The sequence below is a fragment of the Antechinus flavipes genome, chromosome 4 (assembly GCF_016432865.1).
Source record: "Antechinus flavipes isolate AdamAnt ecotype Samford, QLD, Australia chromosome 4, AdamAnt_v2, whole genome shotgun sequence".
NCBI classification, from domain to species: domain Eukaryota; kingdom Metazoa; phylum Chordata; class Mammalia; order Dasyuromorphia; family Dasyuridae; genus Antechinus; species Antechinus flavipes.
This window is the reverse complement of record NC_067401.1, coordinates 93,130,041-93,146,527: the sequence shown is the minus strand read 5'-3', so window position 1 is coordinate 93,146,527 and position 16,487 is coordinate 93,130,041. Positions and strand designations below refer to the sequence as shown.

General features: G+C 31.4%; 1 protein-coding gene across 1 annotated transcript in view; it reads left to right on the top strand.

The window, feature by feature from the left end:
- Window positions 1-16,487, top strand: part of RYR2 (ryanodine receptor 2) — a 522,738-nt gene that overhangs the window by 437,757 nt on the left and 68,494 nt on the right. Inside the window, exons 88-90 of the mRNA XM_051996568.1 lie at window positions 206-294; window positions 2,154-2,282; window positions 15,054-15,158. Coding sequence (XP_051852528.1) covers window positions 206-294; window positions 2,154-2,282; window positions 15,054-15,158 — 323 coding nt within the window. The remainder of the gene's footprint in view (window positions 1-205; window positions 295-2,153; window positions 2,283-15,053; window positions 15,159-16,487) is intronic.

Here is a 16,487-nt window from a genome sequence, read left to right as displayed (position 1 = left end):
AAACATTTTCAAAAATACTTGTATTCTCTGACTCACTTAGAAGGATGATACTTATGAATTATTTTTGGAATTTTGTATAATGATTAAATTTTTATTTTAAAACAATTCTTTGTTACATAATTAAGGGGAAGAATATCTATTATTTGTTTAAATAACTATAGTTTGAGCTAGCACAATGATTTTCCTCTTTTTTAAATTCATGTAGATTTTCAGAATTATCTGAGAACTCAGACTGGTAATAATACAACTGTTAATATAATCATCTCCACAGTGGACTACTTACTGAGAGTTCAGGTACTTTATCTTCTATACTACTAGCCACTGAAGTGATCAAAAGAGTTGGAATGATTTGGCAAACCCTGAATTATGACATGTTTTTTGCCTATGTTCTGATGTTTGATTAAAAGAAACGTTCTGAATATTATATTTTTGATTCCTTAGCCTCCAGAGATAAAAGTAATGTTCATATTAGTTCATAATGTTGGATCACTATGTCCTCTTTCTTAGTTCTCTGCTCCCTTGTTTCCTAGCTTTCTGTTTTGTTTTGTTTATTTTCTGGGTTCGTGTTCATTCCTTTACTTTTTTCCAGAGCTTTTGAGTTGATTTAATTTTTACAATTTACCTAGAAATTATTACCTGTTCTTTACCACACTGAATGGGGAGAAATTTTGGGAAAAAGAGCTTGAAACTTCCATAATTACTCATCTTTGGTTATAGTTTGATAGTTTAAGTGCCATTCCAAATTATGTTTGTTTAAAATTAAAAATTGCTTCTTTGAAACCAATCACCATTATCTTAATTAATATGAAAATTTTCAAACCTATAGGGGATCAAAAATTAAAAGCTAAAAAAAATCCAAGCTTTCATCTCAGACAAGGGAATTGAGGCTCAGAGAGATTAAATCATTTGCTGATGGTCCAAGAGAAATTTAATGTCAGAGCCAGGATTTGAAACTTGATCTTTTGACTTCATATGCCATACTCTATCCAGGGGTCCTCAAACTATGGGCCCGCGGGCCAGATGCGGCAGCGGAGGACGATTATCCACCTCACCCAGGGCTATGAAGTTTCTTTATTTAAAGGCCCACAAAATATAAAGTTTTTGTTTTTACTATAGTCTGGTCCTCCAACAGTCTGAGGGACAGTGAACTGGCCCCCTATTTAAAAAGTTTGAGGACCCCTGCTATACCATCACAGAATCATAGTTCAAGAGCTAGATTTTATAAAAGCCCAGTGCTTTGACAAACTAAAGAATTCTAAAACATTGTCTAACTTGTTAATAAATATGGTCCTCAAGTACATAGTTTATTTTTCTGACTTCAGTGGAAAAAATAAATCAATGACATTATTTAAAAAAATCTTCAAATCTATTTTTTCTACTTTTCTCTAATATCAAAGTTTGATACATCTTTAATCACAAAGTAATGAGATAAAATAAATTTAATTTCTGAATTAATTACATAAAAGATAGCAAATATAAACATAATTTTACATTATCCCCTCACATAGGCAAAATAACTTCATCAGTTAAAATTTTTTCTAGGATATACTTTTTAAATTTAATTTTAAATATCTTATTGAGTAGAGATCAATCTAGTTTTCATAGGTATACTGTTGTTGTTGGCATTATAATACATCTTACCATTACCTTAAATCCAAAAGAGACAAAAAAGACATCAAAAGATGCAAAAGAGACACAGTAAATAACTTATTCTGTATGGTTTGTTCTGGATTTATTTCAGAAGTATGAAGAAGATATCTATATCAAAAAGATTCGGTTCCTTGATTTATTTTTGCTTTGCCACTGTTTCACAGACATGGTATCAAATATTTTTATGGATGTATATTTAACAATTCTCTCAATTCTATAAAACTATGTTTGTGGAATTAAATTATTAAATTAATTAAGTATAAAATGTAATTTTAAAGCTCGTTTCCACATTATGTACATCTCTTTAATGGGCTGTTATCTGGAGAAGGAAATGCTAGATAAATTTTGTAGTATTAAAGAATATCATGCATTGAAGACTCTTTCTTCAAAAAATTTTCCATTTACTTTCATTTGCCAGATCATTCTAACTCTTGATTGTTGGATGTTCCAATTATAATTGTTAGAAAAGTGACAGCTATAATTTTTTTTTCTCTATATTGTAGGAATCAATTAGTGATTTTTACTGGTATTACTCTGGGAAAGATGTAATTGATGAACAAGGACAACGAAATTTTTCCAAAGCAATTCAAGTGGCAAAACAGGTCTTCAACACTCTTACAGAATATATTCAGGTAAGTATATTTCTGACACCCACAACCACACATACACATACATACACACACATATATGAATACTATTAAGAAGTTTGATGCATTGTATTTCATTCTTTGTAGAAACACATTTTGCACTTCACATATTATGTGAACTATAAATCATTATGTATCTTACATATATATATATATATAGAGAGAGAGAGAGAGAGAGAGAGATATTCTAACAAGCCAAAAAAAATGAAAGTGATTGTTTTTATTCTAATTTATTCAAATTCAGTTAAAAGCTCTATATTAGTGCTTCAAAGCACCTATTTAATTACATATATATTAGATTCTTTATCTCTTTTTACATTATCTTGACTGATAGTTCTTAATCAATAAGTCAATCAAGGAACAATTAAGTGCTACTGAATGCTGGAGACTGTACTAAATGATACGAGATGCAAATGCACAGAATAAGCCAATCCCTATATATACAAGATAGATTCTAATGGGGAAGATAACAAGTGTGTTTATATGTGTATATGTGTATATCTTCATATAGGTCTATAGAGAGAGAGACATATATAGACATAAATATTTTCATATATAAATATATATATAGAATAAAAACTTTAATAAAATAATAGAATAAAAATAGAATAAAAACCTTAATAGCTTAAAATTGCACTGACATTGAAGGTATCAGATAAATACATAATACATATACATTTAAATATGTGTATTATGTATGTGTATACAAACATGCATACACATATACATATATACGCACCAACATACACATATCACTTAAATATAACTTAGCAGGAAGAGCACTAGTTCTTTAGGATCAGAAAAAGCTTTGTATGGAAGGTAAGTCTTTTGACAGAGGCACATTTTATGCATGTGGAACAAATAGGCATGGATCAAAGAGTTTAGATGGGGGAGTAATGTCTAGTGAAGTTGTGAATGCAGGCAAGGATCAGGCTGTGAAGGGTTTTAAAAGCTAAACAGAAGAATTAATATATTATCTTAGAAGTAATTTACTTAGAAGTAAAACCCCCGGATTTAATCTATCAGATCTCTGCTCAAGAGGAGTAAATTTGGCAGATATGTTGTATATAACTGACTTGAGTCAAGGAAAACAATTAAGAGGCTTTATAATATTCTGGTGAGTGGTGATGAAAATCTGATCTGAATAAGAAGCTATGTGAATAGAGAGAAGTGGTCAGATGCAAAAGATTTGTTGAAAAAGAAATGATAAAATGTTTAACTTACAGGCTATGTGGGAGAGAAGGTGAGTAAGGTTTCCAAGATAATGCCATTGTCATGAAATTGGTAGACTGGAAGGATGGTGACACCTTCAACCGAAATAGAGAAATAGTTTGGAAGAAGTAGTTTTTGGGAAAAGATAATGAATTCACTTTTAGACATATTAAGATTAAGATGTCTTTGGAACAATCAATTTCAAATGTCTAATGAGCAATTGGTCAGTTGAGATTGAAGCTCAAAGAAGTCACTGGTCCAGTATAAGGACATTGTAGTCATCTTAATAAGCAGCTAAGTGGTATGGTAGTTAGTGCCAGACCTAGAGTTAGGAAGATCTGTCTTCTTGAGTTCAAGACTAATCTTTTTTTTTTAAATTTATTTATTTTTAATACACTTTGCTTTATGAATCATATGGGGTGAGAAAAATCAGAGCAAAAGGAAAAACCAAGAGAGGAAAAGAAAAAAAGAAGTGAATATAAATATAGCATGTGTTGATTTACATTCAGTCTCCATAGTTCTTTTTCTGGATGCAGATGGCATTTTCTGTCCAAAGTCTGTTGAGATTGCTTTGGATGATTGAACCACTGAGAAGAACCAAGACTTTCATAGTTGATCATTGCACATTCTTGTTGTTATTGTGTATAATATATCACTGGTTCTGCTTGTTTCACTCAGCATCAGTTCAGAAAATCTTTCTAGGTCTTTCTAAAATCAGCTTGTTTATCATTTTTCATAAAAAAAAATTCAATTATCTTCATAAACCACAACTTGTTCAGTCATTTCCCACTTGATGGGCATCTAACGCACTTTCCAATTCTTTGCTACGACAAAAAGCTGCTATAAACATTTTTGCACATATAAGTACTTTATCCTCTTTTATGATTTCCTTTGGATACACACTCAGTAGTGGCACTGCTGGGTCAAAGGATACACACAGTTTTATGGCCCTTTGAGCATAGTTCCAGATCGCTCTCCAGAATGGTTGGATCATTTCACAATTCCACCAACAATGCATCAGTGTCCCAGTTTTCTCACATCCTGTCCAACATTTATCATTCTCTTTTTCTATCATCTTAGTCAATCTGAGAAATATGAGGTGATACCAGAGTTGTTTTACATTTCTCTAGTCAATTTTTGATTTTGACATTTTTTCATATAACTATAAATGGCTTTAATTTTGTCATCTGAAAATTGTCTGTTCATATCCTCTGACAATTTATCAATTGGGGAATGACTTGTACTCTTATAAATTTGATACAGTTCTTTATATATTTTAGAAATACAACCTTTATTAGAAATACTGTCTGTAAAGATTTTTTCCCCAGCTTTGTACTTCCCTTTTAATATTGTTTCTATTGGTTTTGTTTGTGCAAAAACTTTTGAATTTAATATGATCAAAGTTGTCCATTTTGCCTTTTACAACGTTCTCTAGTTCTTCTTTGGTCATAAATTCCTCCCTTCTCCAAAGATCTAATAGGTAAATTAGCCTTTGCTTTTCTAATTTCTTTATGGTATCATCCTTTATTCTCAAAACATGTACCAATTTTGACCTTATTTGGTATTGGGTGTAGACATAGGTCTATTTTTCAGTTTTCCCAGCAATTTTTGTTAAAAAGTGAGTTTGGAAACTGGGCTTGGGGGTTTTATCAAATACTAGATTATTTTAGACCTTGCTTATTGTGTCATGTGTATCTAATCTATTCCACTAATCCACCACTCTATTTCTAAGCTAGTGTCAAATGGTTTTGATTACTGCTACTTTACAATATAGTGTTAGGTTTAGTACTGCTAAGACACCATCCTTTGTGTTTTTTTTTTTTTTAATTGATTCCCTTGATTTTCTTAACCTTTTGTTCTTCCAGATGAATTTTGTTATTATTTTCTCTAATTCTATAAAATAATTTTTTGGCAGTTTGATTGGTATGGCACTGAGCAAGCAGACCAATTTAGCTTGAATTTTCATTTATATTGTATTAGCTTGGCCTACCCATAAGCAATTGATATTTTTCCCATTGTTTAGATCTCACTTTATTTGTGTGAGATGTATTTTGAATGTGTTCATATAGTTCTTGGGTTTGTCTTGGCAGGTAGATCTCCAAGTATTTTATTTTTTCTACAGTTATTTTAAATGGAATTTCTTTTTCTATCTCTTGTTAATGAGCTTTGTCAATAAAACATGGAAATAGAGATGATTTGTGTGGGTTTATTTTATATTCTGCAACTTTACTAAAGAAAATTGTTTCAAGTAGGTTCTTGGATGATTTTCTGGGATTCTCTAAACATATTATCATATCATCTGTAAAAAGCGATAGTTTTATCTCCTCTGTGCCTATTCCAATTCTTTTCATTTCTTTTCCTTTTTATATTCCTAAAACCAACATTTCTATTACAGTATTGAATAATAGTGGTGATAATGCGCGTGTTTGTTCCACCTCTGATCTTATTGGGAATGCGTTCAATTTCTCTCCATTACAAATAATGCTTGATGTTGGTTTTAGATATATACTGTTTATTATTTTAAGGAACGCTCCCTTTATCCCTTGCTCTCCAGTTTTTTTTAATAGGAAGGATGCTGTGTTTTGTCAAACACAAACCTATTTTGTACCTATTGAGATTATCATATGATTTCTGTTGATTTTGTTATTGATATGGTTGATTATGGTAATAGTTTTCCTGGTATTGAACCAGTCCTACGTTCCTGTTATAAATCCTACTTGGTTATAATGTATTATGTTAGGATTCTTACAAGGTACTAAGTCAGTGGAATTGATAGAGACAATAATTATCTAATTTAGCATGGTTCAGTATGAACCATTTATTGCCAAGAGAAAGGTATATTTCTTTTTGTCTGTATTCAATTTTCTCCAAAGGTTTCTCCAAAGGTTTATCAGATCTAAGTTTTCTAGGATCCTATTAACCTCCCTAATTTCTTTTCAATTTATTTTGTGTTTAAGTTGTCTGATTCTGAGAGCGGAAGGTTGAAGTCCCCAACTAGTTTAGTTTTGTTGTCAGTTTCTTCCTGTAATTGGTTTAAAGTCTTCTCTAGGAATTTGGCTGCTCAACCACTTAGTACAGACACATTTAGTATCATTACTACTTCATTGTTTACAGTACTCTTTTTATCAGGATGTACTTTCCTTCCTTATCTTTTTTACTAAGATGTATTTTTATTTTTGCTTTATCTGAGATCAGAATTGCAACACCTACTTTTTTTTTTACTTCAGGTTCTCTCTTTTCACCCTGTCCTTTGTAATTTTTTTAACCTACCCTACCCACTACCTTATCTCCTATCAATCCTTTCCCCCCTTCTGTTCCCTTTTTTCCTAGTGTTTCTGCCCTCCTTTCTATTCTATCCCTCCCTTTTCTTTTCTCTTTCTCCTCCTACTTCTTTTTAGGGTTAGATAAATTTCTTTTCCCAACAGAATGATTAAGGTATTCCCTTATAGAACCAAAACTGATGAGATCAAGCTTCAGACTATGCTCATCCCCCTCCCTTCTTTCCCTATATTGTAATAGGGCTTTTGTGCCTCTTCATAGGAACTAATGTGTCCCATTATACTTCTCCTTTACTCTGTTTCTAGAACAGACTTTCTCACTCCTTAATCACTTTTCCTTGATATCATCACATCCAATCCATTCACAAGCACACCTTCAGTCCATGTGATACCCCTTCTCTGTCTGCCCCAATAACAGATACAGTTCACAAGAGGTATTGTTTTTCTACCTAGGGATGTAAACAGTTTGACTTTTAAATAATATGTATTTTTCCTGTTTACCTTTCTATTCTTTTCTTGAGTCCTGTGTTTGGAATTTAAATTTTCTGTTTAGTTTTGGTTGTTTTTCAATAGCAATGTGTCCCAACCTGCAGGACTAGAGAGTGTGTGGACCCTGAAAGAGAAGAGAAGGGGCAAGAGACAGGAGACACATAGAATAGAGACAAGATAAGCTTTCTGATCAAGTCTCATTTATTGTGGGCAAAAGTACAAGTATTTATGGTGGGTTGTAAGGGAGTGAGGGTCGTGCGAACTCAGTACAGAGGGCCCTAGACAAAGATATTTTTTCCTGCCAAAAGATGAATTGATCAGGGGCCTTTGATGATGTAGGAAACTCCAGGAGACGTCTAGATGTCTGTTTATTCAAGGTTAGAGTAGTTTTAGGAATGTGGCTTTATCGCCTGTAGATTAGTGCCAGCTCCCCACAGCAATGATCGAAAGTTTCTTACTTCATTGAAAATGCATCTCCTCCCCTGAAAGAGTTAATTCTTGTAATCCTAGGTCCTTTGCCTTTCAGAATATGGTATTCCAGGCCTTCTGATACTTTATTGTAGAAGCTGCCAGATCCTGGGTAATCCTGATTTGCTACTTGATATTTGAATTATTTTTGTCTTTTAGCTTGCAGCAGTTTCCCCTTGAAATTGTAGTTTGGGAATTTCTCAACAATGTTTCTTGATGTTTTCCTTGTGAGATCTCTTCTTGAAGGTGATCTATGGATTCTTTCAATGAGTATTTCTTTCTATGTTTTTAGAATATCTAGGGCAGCTTTCTTTATTGATCTCTTATAGAATGCTATCCAGGATCCATTTTTAGTCATGGCCTTCAAATAGGCTATTAATGTTTTATATTGTTTCTTGTGGATCTATTTTCCAAGTTAGCTGTTTTTCCAATAAGGCATTTCACATTTTCTTCCATTTTTTTTTTCATTGTTTTTAGTTTGATTGATTCTTGCTGTCTCACAGAGATGTAAGCTTTTGTTTTCCCCATTCTAGTTTTTAACGTGTGACTTTCTTCAATTAGTTTTTGTATCTTTTTTTCATTTAGTTAATTCTACTTTTTAAGGAGTTATTTTCTTCAGTCAATTTTTTTCCTTCTTTTTCCAAGCTGTTGACTCTTTCATGAATACTTCTCATTTCTTTATCATTTTTTTTTTCTTCTCCCTCTATTATTTGCCTCTTAAAGTCTTTTATGAGCATTTCCAAGAAGCCTCTTTGGGCTTGAAATCAATTCATATCACTCTTTGAGATTTCTTCTGTGGACATTTTGTGCTCTGAATTTGTATTTTGGTCTGTCCTGTCACCACAATAGTTTTCTATAGTCAAGGTTCTTTTCTATTCCTTGTTCATTTTCTTTCCTTTTCTTTCCATATTTCCTCCTTTTTTTTTTTTTTTTTTTTTCCTTATTTTTAAGGTCAAGTTCTGCTCCTGGAGAAAGGAGGGTGCTGTCTCAAACTTCCTGTGCCTTTCTGAATCTAGGCTTTTAGCACAGTGCTCCTTGTGTTTGCAGGGGGTAGCTTTGCCTGTTCTGTTTGGGAAACAGCCTGGTTTCTCAGAGTTTGCCTTTTGAGCTGGGATTAGAAGCTGCCCCACTGATTCTCTCCTCTACTGAGCCAGAACTGAGTGTCTTACTTGCTGATTTGCTCTGATTAAGACCCTCTCACCTGCTTTCCCAGAGTCTGTCTGAGCTGGGTTGAACATCCTTTTCACCTTAGTGAGACTGATCTTTCTTGAAGCTTTTTCAGTCTGTCTTGAGCTAGAGAGTGGTTTCATTCCATCAGTCTCTGTTCAGAGGTTTGGTTTCATGAGTTTTTTGAGGGAAACTGGGAGAGTTTGAGCAGCTTTCTGGTTTTACTTCACTACCTTGGCTCCATCCCCAAGTGATCTTCTTGAGTTAAAATCTAGCCATTTGCTAGCTCGTATGACCCTGGGCAAGTCACTAAACCCTATTGTTTAGCTACCTAATCTGTAAAATGTGCCAGAAAAAGACATGGCAAATAATTCTAGTATTTTTGCCAAGAAAACCCCAAATGGAATCATGAAGAATTGATTACAACTAAAAAAAATAACTAATCAGCTAGTCATTTTCAAAGAGATTTTAGTTAAATTCTTGGGAATCCTTAAGAACAAACTTGGGTTATAATATAAATGAAATAAGAATGATTTCTTCATTTTGCTCTTCACTATACCACCTATGTTGCACAGTGTAAAATGTTAAAACTGGAATCAAGAAGACTAGAATTCTAACCTGGCCTCAGGTACCACCTGACTCTTAAGTGACTCTTAAGAGATCATTTAATTTCACTCTGCCTTAAATTCTCCAACTGCAAAACGGGGATGATTTTTACTTACTTCCCAGGAATATTATGAGGATAAAATTAAATAGTGTTTGTAAAGTGTTCTTTAACCTCTTTTTCTTCCATTTGTTTTTTCCCTGTCACTAGTCTTTCTCTATTCCAGTCCCTTCTGCACATTGTTACCAAAGTTGTTTTCCTTGAGTGCAGATGTGATGTGAATCCACTACTCAGTTGTCTTCAGTTGTTCTCTTTTTACTCTAGGATAAAATACAGATCCTTCTGTTTAACTTTTGGAGTCCTTTACAACCTATCCCCAAATTGTCTTTCCAGTCCCATTACACACTATTACTACTACCCTCTCCATTCTTTGACTTAACTAAGGTATCCTTCTCTCAATTCCATACTCAAAATACTGTCTTCCTTATCTATGCCTTTGTATTGATCTTCCCCTTGATGGGAATGCTCTTTCTCCTCACCTATTTTATAGAGTCCCTCTCTTCTTTTAAGGTGATATTCAAGTACTGCTTCCTACCTGAAGCCTTTTCTGATTCTCCTTAACTAACAGAGAATATCTTCCCTCATAAATTACTTTTAATTTAAATATTTATATTGAATTTGTCCACTTTATATTTATGCTATAGATATTTAAAAATGAATTTTGTCTCCTTTATTTGAATTTGAGCTTTTTTGCAAGTGAAGATTATTTTATTCTTTGTACTTTTATCCTTAGTGCATTGACATCTATTAGGCACCTAAAATACTTAATAATTGATTGATTGGTTCTCAGAACATTCTAGTTATCTTCCCCAATCATTTCCCTGGGAATTATTAAACAAAAATAATATGGGTATAAATTGGCCAGTTTAGGTCACCTTAATGAATGACTTGGATTTTGCTATATAGTTAATATAATTGTTACTAACTCATTTGTTAAGCTAGTTCTCAAATCTTAAATGAATAAAAAACTATGTTGATGTAGGTTAATCAGAACTTTTACAATAGGTTGGAAAGGAACTGAATTCATGGGACCCCTACATAGTAGGTAACATTCCTTGAGCATTCACTATGTGAGCTGTGCAACTTTACCTAGCTGGGCTTCATATACAAAAGGAAGGGATTGGATAATATGACTTCAAAGGTTCCTTCCAGCTCAAGATCTCTGATGATTATTACAAAAAATTTATATAGTGTCTGAGAACTATAAGATAATGGCTTATACAGTTTGATGCTAATATAAATTCTTCTCCTTTCATTCCTTTCCCCAATTATTTGTATGTCTTAAAATGTTTAATTTCAATAAATGGAACAAAATTCCATTTTTGTGTCATATACTGAAGAATTCATTAGTATTTTAGCTGATGAATTGAGAACTACAAATAAGAACTGATTATTGGTTCAAAGTTCTGTGAATTATCTTGTTTATTTAGGATTTTTGACAATATGATTTGAAATATATATATTTATATAATTAATTAATCACACATTTTCTATTTAACATTCATTCTGATTATTACTAACAATTAGATTGTAAAATAATTTTTTTTAATTCCAAAAGCTATAAGAGATAAAAAGGATCTGTAAAGAAATGATTCCTACTTTAATAGAGGAGAGACAAATCATTTTAAAATAAAAAGATATTAGTCCCTATCTTTTGACATATAAACTTAATCTTAGTACTCAGATACTGAAAATAGATCTGTACTCTTATGAATGTTTACATTCCCTTCAACAATGCAGCTCATAACTCAATCATGATGGTTTATCCTATACAATTCTTATTCATATCCTTCCATAAATTATCCACAGGCATCCTATTAAATATGCTTGGGTCTTTACTTTCTTTTGATATCACAAGGACATTAATGAAGCACATAATGGAGTCCAGCAATTATCTCTTTATTCCACTATCATCTCTTTTGTTCATATATTGATATGATGAAATCTTTTTTTCAGTCAGTAAATTTGTACTTAGTACCTACTTGTATGTCAGTCAAAGAAGAATTTCTATTGTCTAGATAGAACATACACGGAAAACATATGTGTACATATGTTCTTTTTATATATATGTACATATATATGAATGGGGATAATGATACTTCTTATTACCTTATAATTTTATTGTGAGGAAAAGATTTTATAAGTTACAAAGTATAATATAAATTATCATCAAGTGAATAAGCATTTTGTATCAGGCAGTGTGGTAAGTGCTGGTGATATTAACAATGGCATTTTTTTTTTTAAATCCCTATTCTCAAGGAGTTCAGTCTATTTTTTCTTTTTCTTTTTCTTTTCTTTTTCTTTTTTTTTTTTTTTTGTTACACATGTACATTGATTTTTTTTTTTTTTTTTTACATTTCTTTATGAATCGTGTGGAAGGGAAAAAAAAACCACAAGAGATTTTAAAAAAAAGAAAAAAGAATAAAAAGTGAATATGACATGTGTTTATTTACATTCAGTCTCCAGAGTTCTTTCTCTGAATGCAGATGGCATTTTCTTTCCAAAGTTTATTAGGATTGCCTTGGATCACTGAACCACTGAGAAGAACCAAGTTTTTCATAGTTGACTATCACACAATGTTACTGTTATTGTATGCAATGTATTCCTGGCTCTCTTTGTTTTGCTTAGCATCAGTTCATGTAAATCTTTCTAGATCTTTCTCAAATCAGTTTGTTCATCACTTTTTATAAAACAATAATATTCCATTACTTTTATATACCATAACTTATTCAGTCATCCCCTAATTGATGGGCATCTACTCATTTTCCAATTCTTTGTTACCCCAAAAAGAGCTACTACTGACATTTTTGCACATATCCGTCTTTTTCCTTTCTTTATGACTTCCTTGGGATACAGATCCAGTAAGGGCACCTTTAGGTCAAAGGGTATACAGTTTTAAAGCCCTTTGGACATAGTTCCAAATGGCTCTCCAGAATTGTTGGATCATTTCACAACTCCACCAACAATGCAGTAGTGTCCCAGTTTTCCCACATCCCCTTCAACATTTATCATCATCTTTTCCTGTTATCTTAGCCAATGTAAGAGATGTATCAATGTAAGAGATAAGAGACTTGTTTTAATTTGCATTTCTCTAATCAATAATGATTTAGAGTAATTTTTCATATGACTATAAATGGTTTTAATTTCATCATCTGAAAATTGTTCATATTCTTTGACCATTTATCAATTGGGAAATGACTTATATTCTTATAAATTTGACACAGTTCTTTATGTTTTAGAAATAGGACCTTTATCAGAAACACTGGCTGAAAATTTTTTCCCCAACTTTGTATTAGTTCCCTTTTAATCTTGATTGTGTTGATGAGCTCTTAGTCTAATGGAGGAAACTTTACACATACAACTGTGCAAACAAGATGTATCTATGAAAAATTGTAAATAATCTTAGAAGAAAGACACTATGATTAAGGAAAATAGGAATATACTTCTTGAAGAAGGTTTGAAGAAAGTCAAGAAAGCTAGAAAGTAGAAAGTAGAGATGAAGAGAAGGAAATACTTGACATTCTGAAAGGAACAGGGAGTGAGTTCTCAGTGATTTGAAAGGGAGGGAATAACTATGATATGGAAGGGTTTTAGAATGTAAAAAATAGGATATTGTATCTGTTTTTAGAAGTAATATGGAGCCACTAAAGTTTTTGGAATTGGAAGTCAAACCTATATTTCAGGAAAAGAAATTTGACAGCTCAGTCAAATCAGCTCAAATCAAATCAACAAATCAAAATAATAAGAAAAAGTTCTTAAATTTTTCCACTCATAACCCTTTTTCAGCTGAAAAAATTTTATGAAACCTGGGTATATAAGTGTATAAATAGATATACAAATCAAAACCATATTTCACAATCCCCACATTCAGTAATACAAGTCCATAGGGTTGCAATCCACAGTTTAAAAAGCTTTGGACTAGAAGGGGAAAAGACTTGAAGCAGGAAGGCCATCTTGGAGGGAGGGCCTGCAGTGTTAATGACAGCATTAAAGCTGATAAAAGGCATATGCCAAGAAGGAAACAGAAACTTAACAACTGATTGTATTTGAGAGGTAAGAGAAAATGAAGAGTTGAGAATGGTACCTATGTGAGCTTGAAGGCCTTGAATGATGATTGTCTCCAAGAATAATTGGGAAGTTAGAAGGAGTAAATTGTTTCAGAAGACAATTAGTTGAGTTTTAGACATTATTTAAGAGTAAGTCATCTGTGTTGAGCTGTCTAATAGTCTTTTGGATATTGTTATCATTTTGATAGTATAATCATTTTCTCTGATCACTCCTGGGAAATCTAAGAGAAGCAGTTGGCAGGATTTGTCACTAAGGAATTATGATTCTTGAAGAAGGTAAGATTTGAAAAAAGTCAAGAAAACTAGAAGTTAGAGATGAAGAGAAGGAAGTGATTGGAATTCTGTAAGGAATAGGGAAAGTACTTATTAAACTAGTAAAGTCACATATCTTTGATGTATTAAAGCTATATAATTAGTAATATACTGAATTTTATTTCTTTATATGTCTAACAAAATATATTTTACATATACATATGTAGATGTGTAATATGTACAATATTTATATATTTATGTGCATAAAAATACACTTCAATATATCATGAATTCCATGGAATATAAGAAGCATTTATTATTTTCTCTACATTGTATAAAGGAAAACAGTATCTTTCAATTAGTAGTCTAATATGCATGTGCCTATATTTCATCTGTAAAAATTTCCCCAGTACTCTACACAATTTATTGATTTCACATAAAATAAGCATGAGAAATAAAATCACCACCAATTTTTCATTTTTAATAGCATCATATTCTGCTTTATGGAGTTAATTAAATAAAATTAATCTTTTAAAATATATGTTAATTACACAGTTGCCAGCTATAAAATAAAGGAAAATATTAATATGATTTGCATTCTCTAAGAAGAGCTTATCTAAATTGTTATTTATGCTATATTTTCCATAAATTATTTTTTTTCTAACCATGGGAATTATTTTGGATTTCCAATAGATTGATAATGACTTCTTATTAGTATAGATTTAGTTTTTCCTCTGTGAAGATAATGAAAACAAATCTACATAAAAGTTAAAGGGTTTATATTTCTGTTTTGTTACTGAGTCTTAAGTCATTGGTTGACTTTAATGGAAGAGTAGGATATGAAAACCTTTGAGAAATTCAGGTATGAATTAGTTTCAACAAGTCATTTATAAAACCATATTCGTCACCTTAAAATAAAATATTATATATATGCAATTTTCATTAATACTCCCTTCTCCTAAGGGCATATGAATGATTTTATACATAAACATATTTATGCATATATATATATATATGAACATATGTGTGTATATATATTTATATAAACAGAAACACACACATATACATGTATATGTGTACCAAGTTCAGCTTCTGTTACTGTGGAATACAATTTATCATTAATGGCTGCATTTTTCTTGTTCTGCTGTTTATGTTATAGGGTCCATGCACTGGAAATCAGCAGAGTTTGGCACATAGCAGGCTTTGGGATGCAGTGGTTGGTTTTCTACATGTATTTGCTCATATGCAAATGAAGTTGTCTCAGGTATTTTGTCTATTACCCTTCAAAACCTTCATTTGCAAAGGTATATAGTCCTGTCACTTTAAAAATACTTCATATATGCAAACAGCCTTTTAATCTAACCATTCCATTGATACTGTATCATTCCTTGTTTTCTTCTTGAATTTGTTTTGTTTTTTTAATAAAATGAAGGATCATTGTGCTATATAGTTTGACTTTTACAAAACTGAAGTGAGTAAATATGTTGAAAAATGTAGTAGTTTGTAGAAATACTTTTTAAATGAAATCACTCAAATATTACATATATTTCTCAGCATCCTTATGACCTCATTTCCTCAGAAATGTTCACTTGAACCTTCCTATTTACTGAAAAAGGAATTTCTATCCTGGTCATGCTAAACTTGTTTGCTTCACTAGAATGAAAGCAATTTCCTTATAGAATCATATACAAGAAGATGTTGGTATCAGTCTATCTTTAACAATAAATTTAACATTACAAAATCCATAGAAATATAATGAATTAATTCTAAAGGCCAATAATTCTATCTTAAAGATTTTCCTACTGCTACTTCACACTTTTTGGTAACAACTTTTTGAAAGAAGACATGTTTTCTCTCTTCTTTGTTTACTTCATTTTAAAAGTATAGAGAAATAGATTAAAAATTATAAAATGGTAATACAAGTAATTGTATTGTATAACTTCTTGATAGCCTATAATGCAAATTATAATACTTGCATCTTGAGATATGAAATATATATAAGACCATTTATTTTTGACATAAATAGTAAATGTAAACTTCAAATCATTTAATAATAATTTAATTCTTATCCAACTACTATATATGATAATATATTAGTAAACTAATTTTTGAAATACAAATAATTGTTCATAATTTCAAGCAATCAAATTTTATACTTCAATAGAAATCTCATTACAAATGTTTTCATAAGAATGAATTTTTATTTTCATGTTTTATAATACGAGGCAACATGACATAATCAACAAAGTGTTAAATTGAAGTCAAGAAGATTAAGTTTTTTTCAAGTCTCATTACTAAAAGTTATTAGCTATGATCATTGGTGAGTTAATTAACATCATTGGCCTCATACACCTATAAACTTTATAAATTATAGAAAGGCTGTCATATGTATGCATTTTGTATACTAAAGGAATCATAGATCCTTGATATATTAACATATGATATAACTTAGCAGTTGTCTATATAGAACGAGATACCAACCTCTGAGGTAGAGGGAGAATTATTCAAAATGCTGTAATTTTAATATGTGTTAGAAGTCAGATGATGTAAAATGATACCCTATGCCAAGAAAAACAATTATAGAGTTTGGAAT